The sequence below is a fragment of the Emys orbicularis genome, chromosome 3 (genome assembly GCF_028017835.1).
Source record: "Emys orbicularis isolate rEmyOrb1 chromosome 3, rEmyOrb1.hap1, whole genome shotgun sequence".
Lineage (NCBI taxonomy): Eukaryota > Metazoa > Chordata > Testudines > Emydidae > Emys > Emys orbicularis.
This window is the reverse complement of record NC_088685.1, coordinates 7,707,526-7,734,082: the sequence shown is the minus strand read 5'-3', so window position 1 is coordinate 7,734,082 and position 26,557 is coordinate 7,707,526. Positions and strand designations below refer to the sequence as shown.

The following is a 26,557-nucleotide window of genomic DNA, read 5'->3' as shown; positions in this document are numbered from 1 at the left end:
GAAGGTGATTTTCTCATTTTTGCTGCTCTAATGCTATGTTCATGTAATTTAGCAAGAACAGCAACTTCTCCAGTGACTGTACTGAAACGGTAATGTTAGGTTGGACCTCGGTGACCAAAGGGGATTGACAATGAGATGTGGAACTATATTTATCTCTTGGTCAGTTTGAATATGACTGGGGTCCAACTTCTAGCTTTTCAGTTCAAATCCTGCCCCCCATGCTGTGGTGGCAACTTTTGATTGCTATCTGTTTGTTGGGCTAAAGTATTAAATAAACTGCTTGGCTCCAGTTTCTACAGAACATGTCTCCATGTCATCAAAGCATTTTATTAGTTGGTATCGTGGTCTGTTTCTGCAGTGTATGCAAGGATAAATATTAGAAACTATAGTGCCATAAATTTACATGACACTTGGTGAACAGGCCCCAATCCTGCACTGGGCAGAGCCCTGCCTCTGCATGGAGCACAGTGCAGAAGTGGATGATCCCTTGTCCTGAAGAGCTTACAAAAGGGCCTGAACTACCTTTTTTCCCAGCAGGGATTGCTTTCCAAGTCCAGGTTAAAACATGCTGCTGGGGTAGTGATACGTAGTTTGTGTTGCCAGTGCTTGTGCTCTGTTTACTGCATAGAGGGTCGATGTTTCCAAAAGGAGAAATTGGTCATCTTTCAGCATCACTAATTTCCCTTTAAGGAAAAGTCATTTTCTAGCTAGATGGTGGTTCGGTATGAGGGTTTGAAATGTCAGGTTTAATTTTCAATCTTTATACACCTCTACCCTGATATAACGCACCCTGATATAACACAAATTCGGATATAACGCGGTAAAGCAGTGCTCTGGGGGGGCGGGGCTGTGCACTCTGGTGGATCAAAGCAAGTTCGATATAACGCGGTTTCACCTAGAACGCGGTAAGATTTTTTGGCTCCCGAGGACAGCGTTATATTGGGGTAGAGGTGTATAAGGCAAGAAGTGTTTTTTTTTTTTTTTTCTAGGAGAACGCTGAACTGAGTGAAATAAATGTTGGTAGCAGAGGTGGGACTGCTAGTGTAAACTGACAATGGCATTTTGATCACCATGTCATCTAACCATGCTCAAAGCAGGTTCAGACAACACAGTGGTTAATACATCAGTAGCTAGTGGCACACTGTCTAAATTACAGCTACCATCAGTGAAAAATTATTGAGCCGTGCAGTTGCAATGGGACTAGCAACTCCTGTGCTCCATTGCAACACGTTTTAGAATATAGACAGGAAGTGTTAGGAACAAGGTAAAATAGAGCAGCCTTGTGTATTGCAACACCTTTGTGAGGGAGGTAATTGTTTTTACAGATGGGTGACATGAGACAGGAGTCCTATTTACAGTGAAACAAGTTTAGCTGAATCTTTTAAAACATGGTTTGCCTAGCAGCGTGTCTAAGGTCACAAAGAGAGTCAGTGACAGAGCTAGGAATAGAACCCAGGAGTCCTAATGCACAGGACCTTGCTACATGTGTGTATATTTTATATATATTTGAATAGGAAAATGTACCATTTCTACCTGTTGTCAGAAGATTAAATTCTGTGCAATGGAACTTATGTAGATAACTTCCTCCGTTTTCTAACATCCGAACCATAGACTTTCCCTTGCAGTTTTGGCTTATGGCTGCTTTTTATTATCTGCAGTTATAATTTTATTGGTACAATTGTATTGTTTCCTTGAAGCAACAATCAAGGTGTTTTCCTTCTGCTAGCTAAATGTTTTTTATATGTGTCAGATGGAAAAGACCTGATGCTATTTTGTAGGTAGGTGCAGAACCTCCAAAACAAATTTTTACTGGGTACAGGTCTTTTATGCAATAATTGTTGTGTTTTTTTTTTAACATTTTTAATCTTCAAAGCTCTTTTCAAGCATTAATTCTCACAACACCCCTGTGAGGTAGGTGAGTATAATCCCTAATTTACAGCTGGGGAAACAGATATTAAGAAGTTCTTACTTGCTCTAGGCCACATAGTGAGTCAGTATCAGAGCTGGGATTTGAACTAGGGATTTCTTTCTCCTAGGCTTGTGCTTATAGACCACATCTAGTGTAGTCTTTCTCATGAATTCCACTAAGAAAAGCTTTGAGTTTCATTGAGATTTAATAAAGGATACTGCAAAGTCACTTTTCATAATTTTACATTACATTTTTTCTTTCCTTCCTTTCTCTTGTTATCCTGTATCTATAACCACATGCACATTGACTATTCACTGATTAGCTGTCAGTGTTATTATGGCTCTCTCATACATTACCTTTGTTTATTAACAGAGACATTTTCTTTAACTGTCATTTTGCAAGGTTCCTGGACCAAATCCTGCAGAAAAGGTATGAGAAGTCCTGGACAAACTTTGGTGACATCGACATGAAATTTTTATTGTAGTCTTTATTTCATTGCACACAGCAGTTTTATCCAGTTGCTTGTACTTTTCAGTATCATTGCTCTGACATCATTCACTGTTCATGGAATATAGTACCTTTTCAGTGCGCTTGAATGGGCACTATTTGTCTAGAGAAATAGGCATATAATGAGACATGTCATATGGGGCCAACAGCTATTGATTACATACCCAGAAGTGGCATTTAACTAAAGGTCAAACAAAATTGTACCGGAAACTATATGGGGTACTTTAAAATAGTTATTTGAAATATGGGGTTGCCTGTAAGAAGCAGTCTCTAATGCAGGTTTTGTAGTATATTGTGTGGCAGAGATCCCCGAAATGGGGAGGCATACAAACCAAATGTTGCATGCAGCTCTATATTATGTTTTTTTCTTCTTTTGATGCACTATATAGGTTAAGTCCTCCCACTAGCATCATGCTAAATAGAATTGGTATTTTAAAGCCAAGAGAGAGACATTAGATACACAGCCTATTTAGGCTAAATGAGCAAATGGACAAAAAGTCAAGGCTTCCTATTATTGAGAGACTATTTTTCTGAGAGTTCATAGCTAAAAAATGAAAAAAGTGACACCTGTTCTGCTTGCTTGTTATTGCCCTGTGTAAGCTGGGATTTGGTTTTGAAAATAGTTTTAATACTAATTGTTGCAGAACTGCCTCCTGATAGCCACTTCCTTCTTAAAAAGTGATTTATCTGATGCTGCTGGTGTGGTAGGGTGACATAAGAGGTCATGAATCATTTTTCCGTCGTTTAGTAGGAGGAATTTGCGCATTTTATTTTATTTTGCTTGTGACTTACTTTGTTCTGTCTGTTACTACTTGGAACTACTTAAATCCTACTGTCTGTATTTAATAAAATCACTTTTTATTTAGTAACTTACTCAGAGTATGTATTAATACCTGGGGGAGCAAACAACTGTGCATATCTCTCTATCAGTGTTATATGAGTTTGCCCTGCATAAGCTTTATGCAGGGTAAAACGGATTTATTTGGGTTTAGACCCCATTGGGAGTTGGGCATCTGGGTGCTAAAGACAAGCACACTCCTGTGAGCTGTTTTTAGGTAAACTTGCAGCTTTGGGACAAGTGATTCAGACCCTGGGTCTGTGCTGAAGTGGACTGGAGTGTCTAATTCAGCAAGACAGGGTGCTGGAGTCCTGAGCTGGCAGGGAAAACGGAAGCAGGGGTAGTCTTTGCACATTGGGTGGCAGCTCCCAAGGGGGTTTCTGTGATCCAACCTGTCACAGAGGTCATGAATCATTTTTCCGTCGTTTAGTAGGAGGAAAGCTGTTATTTAGTGCGGGGAGTTCTCTTACACTTTTTGGTAGTAGGACTACAAGACATTCTGAAGATGTGGGACACATCTTGCTTCTTATTCGTTGTCACCTGGATCACCTCTATTTACAACTATTCTACAACCCTGAGGCCACTACAGCAATTCCTTAGTGGGGAAAATATTTGACTATTCTTAGTTGTTCTACTGGTGGCTCCTTTTTCTTCTCTTCTTCCTTGTTTTCAGCTGCTTTTACAGGCAGCCAAGTCCTTCTTTGCAATGAAGAGCCTGGACATCTGCAGAAGTGTTTGGAAGCAATGAAGTGGAGCCAGCATTATATGACCTGACACCTCTCCATGGACCACCAGCAAGGGTTCCACATTTTGACAATGGTTGGTCTAGTGGGTTGAGCATGGGCTAAGGAATCAGGCATTATATAAGTACCAAGTATTTATTCTAATTAATACAATAATAAATTATGTAACGTCTAAAATGTGTTACGTATTAGTGGCCAAGCCCTTTTGAATTCTGATGCATGGGAATTGTCTGTTGCTCCAGCTGATCACTTTTTGTGTTGGAGTAATGGTAGGTGCTTGGTTAAAATCTTAAAATAAATTAATACATAGTGGAAATAAGAATCCCTAAATATCTTCCATCATGTGACAAATTAAATAATCTCTTCTGACTGTTTGAATGACAGATGTGGCTCAGTTTCTCAAGAAAACTTTCATATGTTGCAGGTCCTCAGCTCAATTGGGTAGTAACTTAGGACCTGTGGATCTATCCATTTACAGAAGGGAAAATTTTCAGTTAAGCAACTGCAAATTCTCCTAGTGGCTGTCTGAAGACACTTAAGTGACTAATATATTCAGCTTGCTGTGGACATGTCAGTTTAACAGAAAATATCACAATTGGCACTAGTTGGCTTGCTTGATGACACCAGCAGAGAGGGCAAGGACTGAATGGGCCATGGCGAGCGAACTCCCCTCTCATGCCCAAGCCAAGTCAGGTTGAGGAATGCTAGGGGTGTGCCATGAATACCTGAAGGATTTCAGTCTCCGGAGCTGGCACCTCACCAGTACAAATTCATGAACATCAGAAAATTTGGAGGGGGGGGGGTGGAGGAGGAGATAAGAATCTGCTTCCCATTCCAATATCTTGGCTGATAAAAGGTTATTTTTTTTCTGATCTTCTAGTCTTTGGCAAAGGTGCATATGAAAGTTGTGGCAGTCTAGCTCCTGCCACAGGGCTACATATATGTTTTGTTTGAAAAGTTTCACTCCATCTGTAAGCTCATTCACACTTGGGTTCTTTTTATTGCAGTTCACCTTGAATTTGTATTGAAAAAAACTGTGTTTAGACATTGGTGTTGCCTTCATCTTGAAGATGGACGGTGGGATTTAAGTATGTTTGTTATCCCTGGGGTGGGGTTAAGTATGTTTATTATCCCAGGGAATCCTCTAGGGTTTTCTTTAAGGAGTCTTCCCATGACTCTGCCAAGAAGATTTGTATATTGCACCCACCAGAGCACGCACACTTCCAGAGGTGAAGCTCTTAAGAAGTTGATTTGGAGATCTAAGGCAATGACTACAGATTTTGACAGGATTATGATTGTGGGATTCATGCGTGCCTTAGTTCTGTGCTGTTGGACATTTATGCACGTCCCCATATCACCCATTCCGTCTCTCACATACTGCATGAGTTCTGTACCAATGCTAGTGTCTCTCTGTGACTGGGAGGGTGTGTACCCTATAAGGTTATGATGTTGCTTTGTGAAGGTTGAGAGCAGAGTTGAAAACTGTGTGAAACTTTAATCCCCTAAATTATCATAGTTACTTCTTCATTGGCACTCAAGCCAAACATTTACATGGACCATGGATTGAACTATTTTGATGGCTCAAGGCTGAGGTATGTTGACAGAATGGGGTAGAGGAGGCTTGCAGTGCTGCTGCTCATGGATTTTTTCTGTGGATAAAGGACTTTCAGAGGTGTCAGTTTCGTTCCATTCATCACTAAAGAAATTGAGAAGGGAATAAAAAAAAGTTAAGAATTCCAGCTGTTAAAATTGATATTCTTTTACACAGAGATCATGTCTTGGGTCTCCACCAAATTGTACTGAACTATGATGTATTTGTCATTGGGAATGGGTTTGTGACTGATCTAATGTGGTGGCATTTCAGAAAAAGGATTGTTCTTGCGGATCTTTTAGCAGACAATGTAAATAGCGTTACTTTAGGAAAATTAGCCAAGTAATAGTTTAGTCTCAGTTAATAATTACCTTATTTTTAAAGTACTGTAGCTGTTGCATTATTGTAAAACTGATCCTTGAGGAACTGGTGCTGATGTGAAACAGAACCCTTTTTGACGTATATTATTTCTGGCATCAATGATAAAGGAAGTCGTGAAGTGCTGTGATACAAAGGCAGTTGTACTTCACAGTGTTAGCAGTAAGCTTTACGGAGTCCATACTATGAACATTTTGCATTACCACAAATGTGACTTTCTAACTACGTGTTCTGTGAGTAAGATCTAATGCCTGTCACGTTCACCAGCAGAAAACTGTAGATATTGAGCTCATTATTGCTGTTGCTGAGATGCTAGAGTAATGATATAGCAAGGCCATTAGAGTTTGAGAGAGACAGAAAATTTATGTACTGGGGCTTGCCTAATTAAGGAATTTGCATGTTGTTCATACATGATATTCAGATTTTTCCTCATACTTCGTGCATACTGATAGTTTAAGTGCACCTTTTTTTGTAACTTCAAATGCATGGACACACTGGGCATGTCTACAGGGGGATAAAAGCTCTGTGGCTGCAGCTGGCTTGGGTCAGCTGACCTGAGCTCGCGGGGCTTGGGCTGTGGGGCTAAAAATTGCTGAGTAGAGGCTCGGGCTGGAGCTCAAGCACTGGGACCCTCCACCCTCGCAGGGTCCCAGTGCTTAGGCTCCATCCCAAGCCTGAACATCTACACCAGAGGTGGGCAAACTACAGCCCGCGGGACCATCCTGCCCGGCTCTTGAGCTCCTAGCCGGGGAGGCTAGTCCCTGGCCCCTCCCCCGCTGTCCCCCCTCCCCTGGAGCTACACTGCCGCATGGCATGGCTGCCAGTCCTGCTGCTCTCAGCGGCATGGTGAGGAGGTGGGGAGCGGGAGGGTTGGATAAGGGGTAGGGGGTCCCTGGGGGAAGTCGGGGCAGGGGGCGGTTGGATGGGGCGGAGGATTGGGGGATGGTAGTGGTTGGGAACAGGGAAGGGGTTGGATGGGGTGCAGGTTCTGGGGACGGGGAACAGGGTGGGTTGGATAGGTGTGGGAGTCCCGGGGCGCCTGTCAGGGGGCGGGGGTGTGGATAGGGGTCGGGGCAGTCAGGGAGCAGGGGGGTTTGGGGAGGCATGGGAGTCCCAGGGGGCCTGTCAGGGGGCTGGGGTGTGGATAGGGGTCAGGGCAGTCAGGGAGCAGAGGGGGTTGTATAGGGGGTGGGATCCGGGGGGGCGCAGTTGGGGTTGGGGAGTCCCGGGAGCGGGCGGTCATGGGACAAGGAGCAGGGGGGTTGGATGAGGCAGGGTTCTGACGGGGGGCTGTCGGGGCAGGAAGTGGGAGGGGCGGATAGGGGGCAGGGGCGAGGCTATTTGGGGAGGCACAGCCTTCCCTACCCAGTCCTCCATACAGTTTTGGAACCCCAATGTGGCCCTTGGGACAAAAAGTTTGCCCACCCCGGTCTACACAGTGATTTTTCAGCCTCGGAGCCTGAGCCTGAGTCCGAGTCCACTGACTCAGGCCAGCTGCTGGTTTTTTTTTTTATCCCTGTGTAGACATACTTACTGGCATTTCTCTTGAGCCAGGTTGGGGATGGCAGGAACCATTTGAAAGTGGAACTGAGGCGCCTGTGAGGAAAAAGCCTAAAAACTTGCAGAGGGTGAACTGTGGAAATACCTATATCTTTGGGGCTTCTTCCAAAGTGCACTGCTTAGAGCTGAGTGCACAGGGAGTAAACCAAGGTTTTCCAGGACACCCTCAGAAGGGCTCACCTGGGATACTGGGCCTTCACAGTCTCCTGACATTGTTCAGTGATCTCTTAACTTGACTCTGGACTTCCCCTCTTTCCCCTCCACTATTTGCTGTATTGGTGGTTGTTACTCCTTCCTTCCATCCCTTCTCCTAACATTATCACCCCTCAACTGACCAACCTCACTGCCCCTGTTACACTGCTCACCCTCCTTTCATCCTCCCGTTTCTCCTTCTCTGACCCTCAGTTCTCCTTCTCTCTCCACTCACTCTTCCTTTTCCCCACTTGAACCCCAAATGTTCCAGGCAAAATCCCCTAAAACAAGGGCTTTTTTATCAATACAGTTAAAATATGTAAGCAAATGTGACACACAAGGCATGGAATTCACCTGCTATGGGCCTGCACCTGCCTTGATTGCTTTGCTTGTACATTGTATCCTTATCTTGTATCTTTTTGTCATTTTAGCTTGTAAGCGTTCTAGGACGGGGCTGTCTTACTACAGTTGAACCTTGCTTTTATAAACACCAATCTTGTTTATAGGAACCATTTTCCCGATGAGGAAAAAAACCCCGTATAATGAAAGTGATGATGACGAAGAACAAACCAAAACTCTTTTACGTTCTTATGCCTTCAATGCATTGGAAATTGCAGTGTTTTGAAAGACAAGTAGAAAGCGAGGCAGTGCACTATATTGCACTTATGTACCATACCTACTGTAATTTTGAGATGTTCAGCTTTATGATCTTTTTGATTTTATGAACTCAGTCCCCATTTAGTTAATTAAATAGGGGTTTTACTCTCTACGTTTGTATAGTACCTCACATGTTGGGACCCAGATCCTGGTTGGTGCCTTTGGACTCTATCATAATATAAACAGTAAATGTAAGTAGTTGCTGATTGTATGAAGTTTGGGTCCCTAAAATGATCACTGCCTTCAAACTAAAGTGAAATTGAGAAAAAAACAGTTGTTTTGTTAAATGCTTTGTTTAAAATTGTCAGTGTAAATTCAGAGTCAAATCTGCTTACTTCAGTGTGACAAAAATTAGATTTTACTGCTTTTTACTCCTGTGAGCCCTGCAAAAATCATCAGAGTAGGAGAACAGGGGATTCTGTTTCTCCGTGTGCACCCTCAGAAGAACTGATGTTCCATTCAGTAAATCTGTGCAAATCTACTGATAGTTGTAGGGGTGCACAGGTGTAACGCGGTGGGGTGGGGGGAAATAATATGGTCTATAAGACCTTTGTTGATGTTTGTAAAGGAAAGAACACTTCTTCACTCTGAGTCCTGGCTGAATTTACAAAAACAAACTGACAGGTTTCAGAGTAGCAGCCGTGTTAGTCTGTATCCTCAAAAATAACAGGAGTACTTGTGGCACCTTAGAGACTAACAAATTTATTAGAGCATAAGCTTTCGTGGGCTACAACCCACTTCTTCGGATGCATCCGAAGAAGTGGGTTGTAGCCCACGAAAGCTTATGCTCTAATAAATTTGTTAGTCTCTAAGGTGCCACAAGTACTCCTGTTATTTTTTCAAAAACAAACTGAGTACATCAGATTTGGGAAACACTAACACATAAACACTAATACATTTTTAAGGCCAGTAGGGACTTTTAAAACTGGTAGGTTGATCCAGTGGTTGGGGAAGGTGAAATACTCCAAACAACTGTGCAATTCCAGTTCCTTTCTTTCTCAGGGCTTTTTTTAACTAAAAAGCAAAGATGCAAAACAAAGCAACTGTCTCACTGCACCTCAGGCATTTCTCTTAGCCCTTGTTTCCAGTTGTCACAGTCATTACAGCCCTTCTTCCATGGGATCACGCTGTTCTGGTTCCTGTTCTCTGTAAATATCTCCCTTTCATGCCTTCCGCCTGACAGAAGCAGAGAGCCCTTTCCCTGACCCTGCTTGTCTAAGAGACAGGCAGCATAATATGCAACTTCCTGTAGGGATTCATGATTAGGAGGAAACATTTGACCTTCAGGTACAGCTTCAAGTTTTAAGGGCCCAAGGGACATAACAGACACACTCGGTTGTGCATATGCATCCCAACCCCGTTACAGGACTGTTGAGATCTGCATAACACAGGATGTAGAATTTCACCCAGTGATTCCTGCATCAAGTCCATAACTTTTGATTGGCTAGAGCATATCTTTTAAAAAGTCACACATCTAGGAACAAAGAATGCTGGCCATGTTTATCGGATGGAGGACTCTAGCCTGGGAAAAGGCGGCGGGGTTCATGCTGGATAACCAGCTGAACACCAGTTCCTAGTGCAATGCTGTAGCCAAAAGGGCTGTGATCCTTAGATGCATAAACAGGGGTCTCTTGAGTAGGAGTAAAGAGGTTATTTTACTTCTGTATTTGGTACTGGTGCCCCCGCTGCTGGAATACTGTGTCCAGGTCTTTACACAATTCAAGAAGGATGCTGATAAATCTGAGAGGATTTGGAGAAGAGCCACGAAAATGATTAAAGGGTTAGATAACATGTCTTATAGTGGAAGACTCAAGGAACTCAATCCATTTAGGTTATCAAAGAAAAGGTTAAATGGTGACTTGATCACAGTCTATAAGTATCTTCATGAGGAACAGAAATCTGCTAAGAAGACTCTTCAACCTAGCAGAGAAGGGTAGAACACAATCCAATGACTGGAAGTTGAAGCTAGACAAATTCAGACTGGAAGTAAGGTGTAAATTTTTTAACAGTGAGAGTAATTAACCATTGGAACAATTTACCAAGGGTCATGGTGGATCACTGGATATCCTTAAATCTAGATTGGATGCTTTTTCTAAAAGATATGCTCTGGTTTCATCAGGAATTAAGTCAGTGAAATCTTATGACCTGTATTAATGTAGGAGGTCAGACTAGGTGATCACAGTGGTCCCTTCTGGCCTTATCTATTAATAAGTTTTTCCAGTGGTCACTTAACCTCATTGTTACAAAATTGTGCCTTAGGAATTTGAAGTTGTCTAGTTTCAGCTTCCAGCCATTGGATCTTGTTCAGTCTTTGTCTGCTAAATTAGAGTCCTCTGCTATCAAATCGTCTCCCTGTGTAGGTATATGTGGACCAAAGATCAGGTCACCTTTTAACCTTCTCTTGCATAAACTGAATAGCAAAGCAGTAGTGGGCTCCTAGAAGAATAAATAGAAGCCTTGACCATTCTATCAGGAAGGAAACTCCTTACCACAGAGCATAAATCTGACCATCCTTTCTTTTTCATGATTACTGGCTAGGTGAATGCTCTGATGCATTGACTGTACTTTGAAATAGAAACACTGCCAACTTGACTTTTTTAATATTGACTAATTTAAAAAAATCCAGTATCTGATAGAGAACCGTTAACACAGTATGTACTGATTTTTTCCCCCCCATTCCTTACCTTTTCTTTTTATAAGGGTTTCTGTGCTCCACAGTACATGTTATTGTTGGCATCCCATGAAACCCTTTTCCACTTGGTTCTCAAAAACTCAGACTCCAGAATTCGTCACTCGGATACCTTTATTTGGCATACCTGCAACCCTATGGTCAAGCTGGCCAGGCTCAAACATGGACTGGATGCAAGGTACATCACAAATCTAAAAAGAACAGGAGTACTTGTGGCACCTTAGAGACTAACAAATTTATTAGAGCATAAGCTTTCGTGGGCTACAGCCCACTTCTTCGAATGCATATAGAATGGAACATATATTGAGGAGATATATAATACACACATACAGAGAGCATGAATAGGTGGGAGTTGTCTTACCAACTCTGAGAGGCCAATTAAGTAAGAGGAAAAAAACTTTTGAAGTGATAATCAAGATAGCCCAGTACAGACAGTTTGATAAGAAGTGTGAGAATACTTACAAGGGGAGATAGATTCAATGTTTGTAATGGCTCAGCCATTCCCAGTCCTTATTCAATCCTAAGTTGATTGTGTCTAGTTTGCATATCAATTCCAGCTCAGCAGTCTCTTGTTGGAGTCTGTTTTTGAAGTTTTTCTGTTGTAAAATAGCCACCCGCAGGTCTGTCATTGAATGACCAGACAGGTTAGTGTTCTCCTACTGGTTTTTGAGTATTATGATTCCTGATGTCAGATTTGTGTCCATTAATTCTTTTGCGTAGAGACTGTCCGGTTTGGCCAGTGTACATGGCAGAGGGGCATTGCTGGCACATGATGGCATATATCACATTGGTAGATGTGCAGGTGAATGAGCCCCTGATGGTATGGCTGATGTGATTAGGTCCTATGATGATGTCACTTGAATAGATATCTGGACAGAGTTGGTATCGGGCTTTGTTACAAGGATAGGTTCCTGGGTCAGTCTTTTTGTTCAGTGATGTGTGGTTGCTGGTGAGTATTTGCTTTAGGTTGGGGGGTTGTCTGTAAGCGAGGACAGGTCTGTCTCCCAAGATCTGTGAGAGTGAGGGATCATCTTTCAGGATAGGTTGTAGATCTTTGATGATGCGCTGGAGAGGTTTTAGTTGGGGGCTGAAGGTGACAGCTAGTGGTGTTCTGTTATTTTCTTTGTTGGGCCTGTCTTGTAGGAGGTGACTTCTGGGTACTCGTCTGGCTCTGTCAATCTGTTTTTTCACTTCAGCAGGTGGGTATTGTAGTTTTAAGAATGCTTGATAGAGATCTTGTAGGTGCTTGTCTCTGTCTGAGGGATTGGAGCAAATGCGGTTATATCTTAGAGCTTGGCTGTAGACAATGGAACGTGTGGTGTGTCCTGGATGGAAGCTGGAGGCATGTAGGTAAGTGTAGCGGTCAGTAGGTTTCCGGGATAGGGTGGTATTTATGTGACCGTCGCTTATTAGCACAGTAGTGTCCAGGAAATGGACCGCTTGTGTGGATTGATCTAGGCTGAGGTTGATGGTGGGATGGAAATTATTGAAATCATGGTGGAATTCCTCAAGGGCTTCTTTTCCATGGGTCCAGATGATGAAGATGTCATCAATGTAGCGCAAGTAGAGTAGGGGCGTTAGGGGACGAGAGCTAAGGAAGCGTTGTTCTAAGTCAGCCATAAAAATGTTGGCATACTGTGGGGCCATGCGGGTACCCATAGCAGTGCCGCTGACTTGAAGGTATATATTGTCCCCAAATGTGAAATAGTTGTGGGTGAGGACAAAGCCACAGAGTTCAGCCACCAGGTTAGCTGTGACATTATCGGGGATACTGTTCCTGATAGCTTGTAGTCCATCTTTGTGTGGAATATTGGTGTAGAGGGCTTCTACGTCCATAGTGGCCAGGATGGTGTTTTCTGGAAGATCACCGATGGATTGTAGTTTCCTCAGGAAGTCAGTGGTGTCTCGAAGATAGCTGGGAGTGCTGGTAGCATAGGGCCTGAGGAGAGAGTCCACATAACCAGACAAGCCTGATGTTAGGGTGCCAATGCCTGAGATGATGGGGCATCCAGGATTTCCAGGTTTATGGATCTTGGGTAGCAAATAGAATACCCCTGGTCTGTGTTCTAGGCATGTGCCTGTACAGATTTGTTCCTGTGCTTTGTCAGGGAGTTTTTTTAGCAGATGGTGTAGTTTCTTTAGGTAATCCTCAGTGGGATCAGAGGATAATGGCCTGTAGAATGTGGTGTTAGAGAGCTGTCTAGCAGCCTCTTGGTCATATTCCAATTTATTTATGATGACGACAGCACCTCCTTTGTCAGCCTTTTTGATTATGATGTCAGAGTTGTTTCTGAGGCTGTAGATGGCGTTGTGTTCAGCATGGCTGAGGTTATGGGGCAAGTAAAGCTTATGCTCTAATAAATTTGTTAGTCTCTAAGGTGCCACAAGTACTCCTGTTCTTTTTGCGGATACAGACTAACACGGCTGCTACTCTGAAATCTGTCACAAATCTAAAGTTACATAGCGAAACTTTTCCTTATATACATGTTTACTAACATCTGCATTCCTGACTATACATTGCATCATGTGCTTCATGACTTGCTTGTTTATGTCTCAGGAACCAATCCCTGTACAGCATGCTCTATCCATGTGCTGTTCATGTATAAACTGATCTCTACATTCCAGGTTTATTTTGTCCATTAGCCCTAGTACCAAGGTGTTTCTGCTTATCTTAGCTGTAAGTGTTGCAGTTAACTCATGGGTACAGAACTTTCAGTTGAGAAGTGTAATTCTTCAAGTTAATGGTGTCCTTTAGCAACACCGTCCCTACAGTAAAAGGAGTATATAAGTCTAGGATGTCTTTAAACAATGTTCACTCGGGTCAGTTTCCATTCTTCCAGTAGATGTGTTTGGTTTCCATTACATTATAATCTTTTGTAGTTCTAAGTGTGACTCTCTGTCAACTTATTTTCTGTTTCTTAATCACTTCTGATGTGTCTGGCGTAATATCTATGCATCAACCTTTCTTATATTAATTTATCCTCTCATGATTATCTGAGGTTTTGTTGTTTTTCTGTGTATTTTGAAACTTAGTAATCTTCCGTCTGTGTTTGCAGGGTTGAAAAGACATTTCCCTCTACTCTTTATTTATGGCAGCTCACAATAGATTGGAGGCATGGCAGACACTTCCATCTGCTGTAGAATTTACCATACCAGATTAGACCAGTGTTCCATCAAGTCACTGTTAAGCCTTTGGCAGTAGCTTATACCTGATCTTTTTAAGGAAGACCAAGAAAAGCACAATACACCAGATCAGCCTATAACATGATGCTTGGGATTTGATTACCTCTCTCTTGGCACATATAACTACAAATGTTATTGGCTGTAAAATTACCTAGCCCTTGACGCGCTGATGCTACTGTCTGTCAACCAGTGCTGTACTTTTCCAATGCAGCAGTTCTAGGAAGTAGTTGATGAATCAAAGATAACTATTAGCTTAAAAGGGAGACAGTGAGGTTGATTGAGGGGAGATCTCAGCTGCCTTGTAAGTGGCTGTAAAGATGTCCATTTCCCTTTATAACTTTACAAGTTTTGTGACGCTCTTTAATTAAATGTTAAGTTCAAAGTGAAATAGATTTATCCTTTTGCAAACAGGAGTGATGCTAAAATATCCTATTGTTCTCTTACTTTGTTATTTCTCACCTTAATGGGAGGAGAAAAACCTCTTCTCTCTCTAGCGTTCTTATTTCCCTTGCATCTGCATGTTTCAGGGAATAACGAGCAAGATTTTTTACCAAAATCATTTGCAGTAGAATGCTGAGTGGCATATACTTCCGCCTTCTGTTTCTCCTTGCAAATTAACAAATAAAAACTGCAGTATCAATGAATGATTCTTGTTTTCAAATGGCCTGCTCAGTATGAGCATTGTGTTTTTTCTTTTTTTTTAAATCTTCATAGAATAGATACTTATATATATACAAGAGACATTGTAGCCAGATGCGTGGCTGATGAGCATAATTCAATTGTAGAAATAGAAACCTGCTAAACATAGAGCACAGGCACTGACCAGTATTAGTTCTTTCCTTCCATGTATGTTGTTGTCACTGCCTTTCATTCCTTCTGGACATAAAACATGTCCAGTCCCAGAGAGGTTTGTTGGGAAAAGTATGATTTTAGTCCTTCCAGTTGTTTATGAATTGGCAATGGCTGGCATTTGTAGCGTAAGATTCCAGCCAGTGAAAACTGACAATGACCAGGAAAATTCAGCTAGTCCTTTTCCAGAAGAATGGTGATACTGTTCTGGGAGGGATCTTGGAAATTAGGGGAGGAGGAGCTAACCAGATGATTTGAAAGGTGTGTTGATATTCAATATTCTGATGTAGGCATTGCCAGTTATGAATCCTGAAACCATCTCCCTGGTTTTAATCCCTTGGATTGCCCTCTTTGATACTATAATATCCATTTTATTTTTATTTCACTATTTTAACTCAGCCACTCTTTTATTTACAGCATACAAGGAGTTAAGCAAGGCAGTTTCATTAGCTATCATGCTGCACTGGAATCATAACAGTATTTTTGTAACCACTGTAGTTAGGGGTCTTCTGGTGTTCATTATATTCAGCAGTTCATAACTTTGCTATGAATTTGCTTCAAGAGAAAAAAATAATTATTTCTGATTCCCTTTTCCTCCTCTCTTTATATTTTTACACAACACTGAAGGTGGCTTATTCCTTAATATGCATATATACCCTCTGATATGGGACCATTAGTTATTTGTAAACAAGGACAAGATTTTTTCTTTTTAATTCTTACAAATCAGAATACACTTCACAGTGGGTTTTTAAAAGACAACCTTTTCCTAATGTCTGACAGTTTTTATCCAAGTATCAATAGTAATATTACTTTTTATTTTTATCCTGTGCCCCAAGCCACTGAATTAAGTTTTGCAGTAACTTCCTGAATATTATTTTCTTGTTGGAGGGTTTTTGTAACACCATATGTCAGTTAGTCTGTGTTATGCATCTAGTCCCATAAAGAAAAAGAGTTGAAATGAGGCTCCCCTGGGCAATGTCAGACGTAAATGAAGCTCAGAGCGTTACTCAACTCCACTGCCTCTTGGAGCTCAACCGTACTCCTTGGGAACAGGAAACGAGTGGATTATACAGAGCTTTATCTAAACTAAGATTTTGTAGAATTCGGAGAAACATGCACCTCAATTACCTGAATAGAAGTATTAGCTGAGTATGTCAGACTGGCTGTTGTGGTGTAACTCAGCTCACCTTTTTATTTCCCATCTTGACTTTCCCTTCTTATATAGGCCCCGCTTCTCACTGCTGCTAGCACAAAAGGGCTTGATCAGTTCAGGGGATATCTTCCTCTTCCCAACAAGTATTGTTTGAAAGAAGCCTTGTGAGCCCAGGCATATTCCACTTTTTTTAATATTAAAAAATGAGTAAAACTTTTATTGTAGATGTATATAACTATGTATATTCACATTGTGACAGTGTTGGGTCCATTCTGATTGCCAGGCTATAGTGTGTTTCTCTTTTCCTGGTTCTAGTTGAAGAGGAAATTGTAAAAAGTTGACACCTGGAAATCTTTGGACTGCTTTGAACAGTCTGTGACTGATTTGTGATCGTAACAAGGAGCTTGTTTTTTATCACAGGTACTCAGAAAGAAGCCTCACAAAGTGTGTTGGGATCACCATAGAGACCAGGCCTGATTACTGCTTGAAGCGGCACCTGAGTGACATGTTGTCATACGGCTGCACAAGGTTGGAGATTGGAGTGCAAAGTGTCTATGAGGACGTGGCCAGAGATACCAACAGGTGAGAAGAATATTTCAGAGTAAAGCTCAATGTGACTGCTTATTGTTTGTCTTGTGGAGTACTTTATAAGATGCCTGGAAACAAATACTTCAGAGTGCCAGCCTAATTCTGTACAATTTTATACTGATGTTCCTGTTCCATAAGTATTTTATAGTGCTGGGTACTGTCTTTATAGCTCTACAAGCTTGTAAAGTAAGTAGGATGTGCCCAAACAAACATCAGAGTCCTTGTCCTGAGAAATTTACAATCCAAAGACTTCAGTAGGTACATGGTACATTAAAATCTGTACAAAATAATCTGAAGAGGTACCATATGTACAGGAAGCATGGCATTAGGTCATGGTGGTCATTCCTGAAGGATTTTAAAGAAGAGACAGGGCACTTGGCACAGACAGAGTGTGAGGCAGGTCAGGTACGTGTTTATAATTGACACTCATCGCAGTCTATTTTATAGCCAGAAATTAAACCTGTTGATTTCTTGAATCAGGATCATTCTGCATAGACAGTACTTTCAGAGGCCGGGAAGTGTACAAGTAAGAACTTCTTGACAGCTTCTTTGTGGCCCTGGACCAGTGATGACAAAATCACTGTCAAAGCACCTAGAATGTTATAGTTCATATTCTCGTAACCTGCTGGGGGAGAAATATGCTTCATACTGTTGCAGAACTGGGGATCCTGTTAACTTCAGAATACTTGTGTATTCGGAGATTTATATAAAGCTTACCTTTACCCTTATCGCACACACCAGTTATTTACCTAAGATTTTTAATAAACCAATAGCATAAGTAATTACAGAGAAATGGGAATATGGAAATTGGCTTAAAAAAACTACCTTTTACCAAACTTAGAGGTGACAATTGTGCAGTAATTGAAAATCTCAGACATTTTCTTCTGGAGACTTGACATTTGAGTCTGAAGCCAGTTTCCCCCCCAAAGATTAGTCTTATTGTGGCTGATGCATGAAGGTACAGAATCTCATTGCTGCATGAGTACCAGATTCAATGCCTGACCAGATGAGCAAAGCTGTAATGTTCAAGAATAACTTTAGCCTATCAAGCAAACCAAGCAGTCAAGTAAACTAAATAACTAACCCTTATATAGCACTTTTCAATCTTAGGCCTGGTCTACACTAGGCTTTTATGTCGAATTTAGCGCCGTTACATCGAATTAACCCTGCACCCGTCCACACCACGAAGCTATTTAGTTCGACATAGAGCTCTCTTAAATTCGACTTCTGTACTCCTCCCCAACGAGAGGAGTAGCGCTAAATTCGAAATGGCCATATCGAATTAGGCTAGGTGTGGATGGAAATCGACGGTAATAGCTCCGGGAGCTATCCCACAGTGCACCACTCTGTTGACGCTCTGGACAGCAGTCCGAGCTCGGATGCTCTGACCAGCCACACAGGAAAAGCCCCGGGAAAATTTGAATTCTTTTTCCTGTCTGGGCAGTTTGAATCTCATTTCCTGTTTGGACATCGTGGCGAGCTCAGCAGCACTGGCAACGATGCAGAGCTCTCCAGCAGAGATGGCCGTGCAATCCCAGAATAGAAAGAGGGCCCCAGCATGGACTGATCGGGAAGTCTTGGATCTCATCGCTGTGTGGGGCGATGAGTCCGTGCTTTCCGAGCTGCGCTCCAAAAGAAGGAATGCAAAGATCTACGAGAAGATCTCTAAAGCCATGGCAGAGAGAGGATACAGCCGGGATGCAACGCAGTGCCGCGTTGAAAATCAAGGAGCTGAGACAAGGCTACCAAAAAACCAAAGAGGCAAACGGACGCTCCGGATCCCAGCCCCACACATCCCGTTTCTACGAGGCACTGCATTCCATCCTTGGTGCGGCCGCCACCACTACCCCACCACTGACCGTGGACTCTGAGGATGGGATATTGTCCACGGCCGGTTCCTCGTCGGAAATGTTAGCGGACGGGGAAGATGAGGAAGGAGATGAGGAGGACGAGGCAGTCGACAGCGCTTGCACCGCTGATTTCCCTGACAGCCAGGAGCTCTTCATCACCCTTACCGAGATCCCCTACCAACCGTCCCCATCCGTTACCCCGGACACAGAATCAGGGGAAGGATCAAGCAGTAAGTGCTTTAAACATCTAAACATTTATTTTTAACAGAACTGGAATATTTATAATATTAACAATGGGTTTTTCATTAAGTGATTTAAACATCTAAACATTTATTTTTAACAACTGGAATATTTATAATATTAACAATGGGGTTTTCATGATTTCTTTGCCTTAGGCGCTTAACTATTTAGTCCCAACTATTTAAAAAAAATCTAACAATGTCCGGTTTTTCATGATTCTGCTGCCCAAGACGCTCCACTCTGTAGTCCCTGCCAGTACAGTTACACCAAAATCCGGTCTATATGTCCGGGGATAGAGACGAAATCCTCATGGGAGATCTCAACGTAGCTCTCCTGGAGGTAATGTTCAAGCCTGTGCATCAGGTTCCTTGGCAGAGCGATCTTATTGGGTCCTCCATGGTACGAGACGTTTCCGCGCCAGGAGTCAATCAAGTACTCAGGGATCATTGCACGGCAGAGCATGGCGGCATACGGCCCTGGTTTTTGCATGCTTTCCCTAAGCATCCGTTCCTTGTCGCTGTCCGAGATCCTCATCAGGGTGATGTCGCTCATGATGCCCTGCTTTGAATTAGGGAGGGGAATGTTAGTATTGGGACTGCTTTACAGCCACGCGGTGGAGGCGGGAGAGGGGCAGCATACAGGGATCTTTCCCTGGGACAGCCGCGAGGGGGTGGGACAGGGGCAGAGTTCATGCTTGCCTGATTGCTGCCAGCAGAGACTGGCATTGCTTTCAATGTGAAAGGAGGCCAGTGCTACTATTAAAGTTTTAAGCAGCCACAAGTCTACGGCTTACCATGTTTGCCTGCTACACAAGTTCAGGTGTCCTGCCCCGCTTCTCAGATCGCCACTGCAAGACCCCAGGCACTGAAGGCGAGGGCTGAAAATTCGACCTTGTCCTGAGTGCGCATGTGATAGGTGCAGTGCATGGTCTTGTTCACAGAGAAAGACTATGTTCTTTGTTCACAACTTCATTTATCTGTCTCAGGAATTCACTCCCTTTTTCCCATTCCCACAGACACATCTGCGACTGTCTCCCAACCCAGCCTGGCATCACACTCCCAGAGGCTAGCGCAGATTAGGCGGAGGAAGAAGAAGACGCGTGAGGACGTGTTCTCAGAACTAATGGGCTGCTCCCGAGCCCAGGCAGCCCAGCAGACACAGTGGAGGGAGAACTTGTCCCAAATGCACCGAGCAATCATGGAACGGGAGGAGAGGTGGCGTCAGGAAGACCAGCAGGCGACTCAAACGCTGCTTGGACTAATGAGGGAGCAAACGGACACGCTCCGGCGCCTTGTGGATGTTCTGCAAGACCGGAGGCAGGAGGACAGAGCCCCGCTGCAGTCTATCTCTAACCGCCCTCCCCCGCCACCAAGTCCCACACCCCCTCACCCAAAGTCCAAAGAAGGAGGGGCGGCAAGGGCCGTTAAAACTTTCAGTCAACCCCTGCAGACTGCTCTAGCACTAGAAGGCTCTCATTCCCCAAAATTTGAAAAGTCCTTTCCTACGCACCTCACACAAGCCCCCATCCAAGTTTCACCCCCACCCCGTTTCATGTGTGGTTCATAATAAAATATTCGTTTCTGTTAATTACTGTTTCCATGATTTTCTTTTGGAGGAGACTCTGTCTGAAGGGGGGGAAGGGGCTTGGTAATTGCACAGGGAAGTCACCTTTAGCAGGGTACAGAGGCGGGGGCAGGTCCAGCATCAGGACACATACACAGTGCAGTCACTAGTTACCCTGGTCAGTCTGGGAGGTGGTTTTCATGTTCTGTGTGTGTGTGTGTGGGGTGGGGGGTGGGGGGGGTTGATCTGTGACTTTGTGGCGGGGGAGGGCAGTTACAGATCTTATGCCGCGGTCCTTATCATGGATCACAGAGCCACGCACCAGGGGATCTGTAACCCTCCTCCCCCTGCCAGAAAGTCACATAGCCGACACATACACGCAGTCCCGCCCAGGAGTGCTGGCAGGCTCCGTTGAAACAACCAGTCCACCACTGCGGAGCCTGTCATTCCTGGAGTTTAGAAGCATCATTTGCATCAGAACACTAAACCCGCCCCCCGCCACAGTCTGCGTCCCCGGTTTAAAACATTCCCGCGAAAACAGTAATAAAGACAACGGTGTTCATTAACAAAACAGAACAGATTTTATTTTTTGGGAAGGTGGTGAAGGGGGTATGTAACTTGGAAGGATAGTCAACATTAACTGGGTAAAGAAACGGGTGCAGGTTCAGCTTCTGTGTCCACAAACTTAACAGTCACTGGTTACCCTGCTCAGTCTGGAACCTAGCTTTCAAAGCCTCCCGGATGCACAGTGCGTCCCGCTGGGATCTTCTAATCGCCCGGCTGTCTGGCTGGGCGTAATCAGCAGCCAGGCTATTTGCCTCAACCTCCCACCCCGCCATAAAGGTCTCCCCCTTGTTCTCACAGAGATTGTGGAGCACACAGCAAGCTGCTATAACAATGGGGATATTGGTTTCGCTGAGATCACAGCGAGTCAGTAAGCTTCTCCATCTCCCCTTGAGACGGCCAAAAGCACACTCCACCACCATTCTGCACTTGCTCAGACGGTAGTTGAACAGTTCTTTTTCTGTGTCCAGGGCGCCAGTATAGGGCTTCATGAGCCAGGGCATTAGCGGGTATGCTGGGTCCCCGAGGATCACTGTAGGCATCTCCACATCCCCAAGAGTTATTTTGTGGTCCGGGAAGTAAATACCTTCCTGCAGCCGTCTAAACAGACCAGAGTTCCTGAACACGCGAGCGTCATGAACCTTGCCCGGCCATCCGACGTTGATGTTGGTAAAACGTCCCCTATGGTCCACCAGTGCTTGCAGCACCATTGAAAAGTAGCCCTTTCTGTTAATGTACTGGCTGGCCTGGTGGTCCGGTCCCAGGATAGGGATGTGAGTCCCATCTATAGCCCCACCGCAGTTTGGGAATCCCATCGCGGCGAAGCCATCTACAATGACCTGCGCGTTTCCCAGGGTCACTACCTTTGAGAGCAGTACCTTAACGATTGCGTTGGCTACTTGCATCACGACAACCCCCACGGTAGATTTGCCCACACCAAAGTGGTTCGCGACTGACCGGTAGCTGTCCGGCGTTGCAAGCTTCCAGAGGGCTATGGCCACTCGCTTCTGGACAGTCAGGGCTGCTCGCATCCGGGTGTCATTGCGCTTCAGGGCAGGGGACAGCAACTCACAAAGTTCGAGGAAAGTCCCCTTCCGCTTGCAAAAGTTTCGCAGCCACTGTGATTCATCCCAGACCTGCAGCACTATGCGGTCCCACCAGTCCGTGCTTGTTTCCCGGGCCCAGAATCGCCGTTCCACAATATCCACAAGACCCATTGCCACCGTGATGTCCTGGGCGCTGGGTCTCGTGGTTTCTGACAGCTCTGTGCTACTCTCCGACTTCAGGCACTCACGGCGGTGCCGTAGCCTCCTCTTCTGATTTCTCTGCATCTGCCTCAGGGAAAGGTGTATGATAAGCTGCGAGGCGTTGAGAACGGCCACAACTGCAGCGATGGTCGCAGCGGGCTCCATGCTCGCAGTGCTGTGGCGTCCGCGCTGTCACTGATCAGAAAAGTGCGCGAACTGATTTCCCGCCGGCGCTTTCAGGGACGGAGGGAGGGCGGTAGTGACAGACGGATGACGACAGTTACCCAAAAGCACCCTCTACACATTTTTTCCCCAGAAGGCATTGGGGGCTCGACCCAGAATTCCAATGGGCAGCGGGGACTGCGGGAACTGTGGGATAGCTGCCCACAGTGCACCGCTTCCAATGTCGACGCTTGCCCCGTTAGTGTGGACTCACAAAGTCGAATTACTGTCCTTAGTGTGGACACACACGTTCGACTTTGTAATATCGATTCCACATATTCGATTTAAGTGAAATCGAACTACTCTCGTAGTGTAGACATACCCTTAGATGTCAAAGAGCTTTACAAAGGTAAATAGCAACGTACTGTACTAAAAAAATAGTAGCCACGTCACCTGATTCTTAGCTCAGGTACATTCATTAATGCTGATTTCTGCCACAGTCTTCAAGCTTATCAAGCCCACTTATCCCTGTTTTTTTACAGACCCTTTCACAGCTGTTGTGCCTATTCAGAGATGGATCTTTCAACGTCAGTATCCCTGTTATCCACCTCTGTGATCTCTCTTTAGTTCCCATCCAGTTTTGTCCATCAAATGAAATGATTTTTTGCAGCATCTCTAAATTGCATGTCACTGCTGTTTTGAAAGTTTGCCAGTGAAACTGCAAATGGAGTTTCTGTTGCTGGCCCTGAAGAAGAGGAAGGTAGTAGGTAGCTATCTCTTTTATACAGAAGGAATCCTTTTTAAGATTAGATTTTTAAAGGTTTTGGCACTTTTGAAGATGCTTGCAATATGCCTAAAAGGTTCTGTGCTGTATTGTAGTCTGCTCATGCAGACATCCCCCTCCCACAACTTCTGTGTTTTAGAATATCCCTTCAGCTCTCTAAAACAATGAATTGAAGTCTGTTTTTTGAGCTGATTGATGGTCACGCTAGTCTCTCCTAAGGTGGCTCTGGTTTACTTTCATTCTTCATTTAGCATGTAGGGGTGGATTTTTGTTTTAGATGTTCATATTTTGCTTGTGGCTAAATGTCAGATTACAACCAATTAGGCTAAATGTTTGGAAATTACTTTTCCATTATGTAGTGTGAGTCATTAGTGGGGCTGTTTGAGTGTTTCCAGTTGCCGCAAGGCAGAAGAATATTCAAATATAAGTCCAGGCATCAAGTAGTTGAGTTACTGATGCAGCTCAGATCCCTCCTCTAATAAGGAAATAATTTTTATTTATGAAATGACTCTCCGTTGCCTCCCCCCAACCTACTCAAAGTGCCAGATAATTTCACCATAGAACAGATTTATAAAAACATCACAATATTTTACTAATAAAGTAAAACCACAGTCATAAAACCAGACACACACACACACATAAATGAGGGGAAATCTTATGTGGTGGAGGGAAAAGAAAAGGCCCTAAATATAAGGGGAACAGTTCTTTGGTGATGGGGGTACATTTATTTAGGTGGTGGTTGAAAGTGAGGGTGGGGGGCTAAGATGGATATCTAGATGGAGTGAGTTCCACACCGGAAGGATTACAATTCATGAAGGTGTGTTGGTTTTTTAATTAGTTTTTCTTCTTTCCAGGGGACACACTGTGAAGGCTGTGTGTGAGTCATTTCACTTAGCCAAGGATGCAGGGTTTAAAGTGGTGGCGCACATGATGCCTGATTTGCCGAACATGGGGCTTGAAAGAGATATTGACCAGTTTGTTGTAAGTATGGCTTAAAATAACCCTGCTTTTGTTTTCCCTTAGTGGATCTAACACTTCTTCTGTTTCGTGGCTTTTCTAGTGGTTATTTTACAGGCCAGACTTTCTTCTTAAGGACGTGTACCTTAAAATTCAGGTGAAGAGGAAGGATGAGGCAGATTTATTGAACTACTTCATCCAGAAAATGTTCTCCCTTCCTTGTGAAAGACTGAATCACTAAGGTCTCTGTGGAAGGTGAAACACAATGTTGCCTTTCTGATATTAATTAAGGCTTTTACTTTTTTGCAAGGTGGTTTTCTTTCTTTGGATTTAAAATTGTATATTTATCGTAGGCAAAAGCATCTTGTCTAGGAAGCTGTTACACAATAGTATGTATGTACAGAGCATATAGGGTTTCTTCTTGGCCCCAGTGCTATTCAGTATCTTCATCAAAGATTTGAAAGAAAATATAAAATCATTGCTGGTAAAGTTAGCAGATGACACCGAAATTGGCAGAGTAGTAAATAACGATGGAAACAGCAATCTGAATCACAGCCAAATGCAAAGTCATACATCTAGGCACAAAGAATATTAGGTCACACTTATAGGATGGGGTGAACTGGATTTTTGGAACTCAGAATAATGACTCTGTCGTCATTGTGCATAACCAACTGAGCATGAGCTCCCAGTGTGGTGTCCTGGCTAAAAAAGAAAAAAAGAGAGGAAAAAAAGGATGTTGCAGTAATAGAGATTCAAGATGATGGTGTGGACGAGGGTTTGACCTGTGCAGATGGATAGGAAAGGCTGTATCTTAGGAAAGACTGATATTGTGCACAAAGAATCTGCAAGCTTTAGACATAGCCTGGATATGAGGAGCTAGAGAGAGGTCTGAGTTGAAGATGATACCCAGGTTATGGGTCTGAATGACCGGCAAGATGGTGCTGTTGTGCACAATGATCAAAAAAGGAGTGGTGGAGGAGAGCTTGATGGGGGGAGATTAAGAGCTCTGTTTTAGCCATGTTGAGCTTGATCTGATGGCTAGATATCTACGAGGAGTTGTTAGAGATGCCAAGATATTTTAGTTTGGACAGAAGGAGACCGGTCTGGAATAATGAGGTAGATCTGAGTCGTTAGCATAGAGATGGTAATTGAATTTTGGTCTGCACATGAGATTACCTGGAGAGGAGGTAGAGAGGAAGAGGAGATGGGGACCAAGGACAGAAACTTACGGAACCCTGTATAAAATTGGAAGGGAAGAGGATGATCCTCTGAAGGACATGCTGAAGGAGCATGAGAGGAAAAGGAGAACCAGGAGAGGACAAAGTCACGGAAGCCTAGGGAGGACAAGATTTCAAGAAGTGGAACGTGGTCAGTGGTGTCATAGGGAGCCAACAGGTCAGGGAGAATGAGGATGGAGTACTGGTTCTGAGCTTTGGCTAGGAAGAGGTCAGTAGAGATTTTGGCATGAGCTATTTCAGTGGAGTGCAAGGGGCTCATTCCATATTACAAAGGTCCTGGAATAGAATTGGAGGAGAGTTACTCCAGACAGCGATTGTAGTCAGTGTGTTCAATGAGCTTAGAGATGAAAGGGAGAAAGGAAATGTGGCTGTAGTTGGAATGGGAAGTGGGATCAAAGGGTGTTTGTTTAAAGATGGGAGAAACTAAAGCATGCTTGTATTGGAATGGTTTAAAGAGAAGAGTAGGGGAGAGGATGAAACTGGGTGCATAGGAGATCAGGGGATGGGATGGAGTCAGTGGGGCAAGTGGTGGAGGGGTTAGAGGAGTAGAGCAGCTGAGACGCTTCTGACGGGGGGAGGAGGAGGAGAGTTGTAGAAGGGGAAGGGAGGGTGCATCAAAGGGAGCAGGAAGATCAAGTTGTGCTTTGTCAATTTTCTCTTGGAAGAAATTGGCAAGATCCCATGCTGAGAGAGCAGTGGAGGTGGGAAGGATTTGTGGAGTGAGTCAAAGGTTGCTGGGATTGTGGGCATGGGATTCAACTAAGCTGAAGGAGGACAGTTATTTAGCTAAGAAGATGGCAGAACTGGAGGAGGAGAGAACAAATTTTATAGTGGAGGAAATCAGCCTGGTCACAGGATTTCCACCAGAGACACTACGCAGCATGAGAGCAGGGACAAAAGAAGCAGGTGTTATGGGTGAGCGAGTCTTGGAGGTTGGTAGGATGGACCTTGTAATGGGAAAGGGGGCAGAAGAGTTAAAGGTGGAGGAAAGCGAAGCATGGAGAGAATCAACAACCATATCAATGAAAGAAGGGAAGTGATGGCAGTGAGGAGAGGGCTGAGAGCGAATAACAAGTCTAGAAGGCTGATTGACTGAAAGTCCTGGAAAGGTTGAG

The 26,557-nt window shown here is 43.8% G+C and overlaps 1 protein-coding gene across 1 annotated transcript in view; it reads left to right on the top strand.

The window, feature by feature from the left end:
- ELP3 (elongator acetyltransferase complex subunit 3) overlaps positions 1-26,557 on the top strand; it is a 149,066-nt gene that overhangs the window by 35,656 nt on the left and 86,853 nt on the right. The window contains exons 8-9 of the mRNA XM_065401159.1: positions 16,670-16,831; positions 24,102-24,228. Of these exons, the coding sequence (XP_065257231.1) occupies positions 16,670-16,831; positions 24,102-24,228 (289 nt within the window). The remainder of the gene's footprint in view (positions 1-16,669; positions 16,832-24,101; positions 24,229-26,557) is intronic.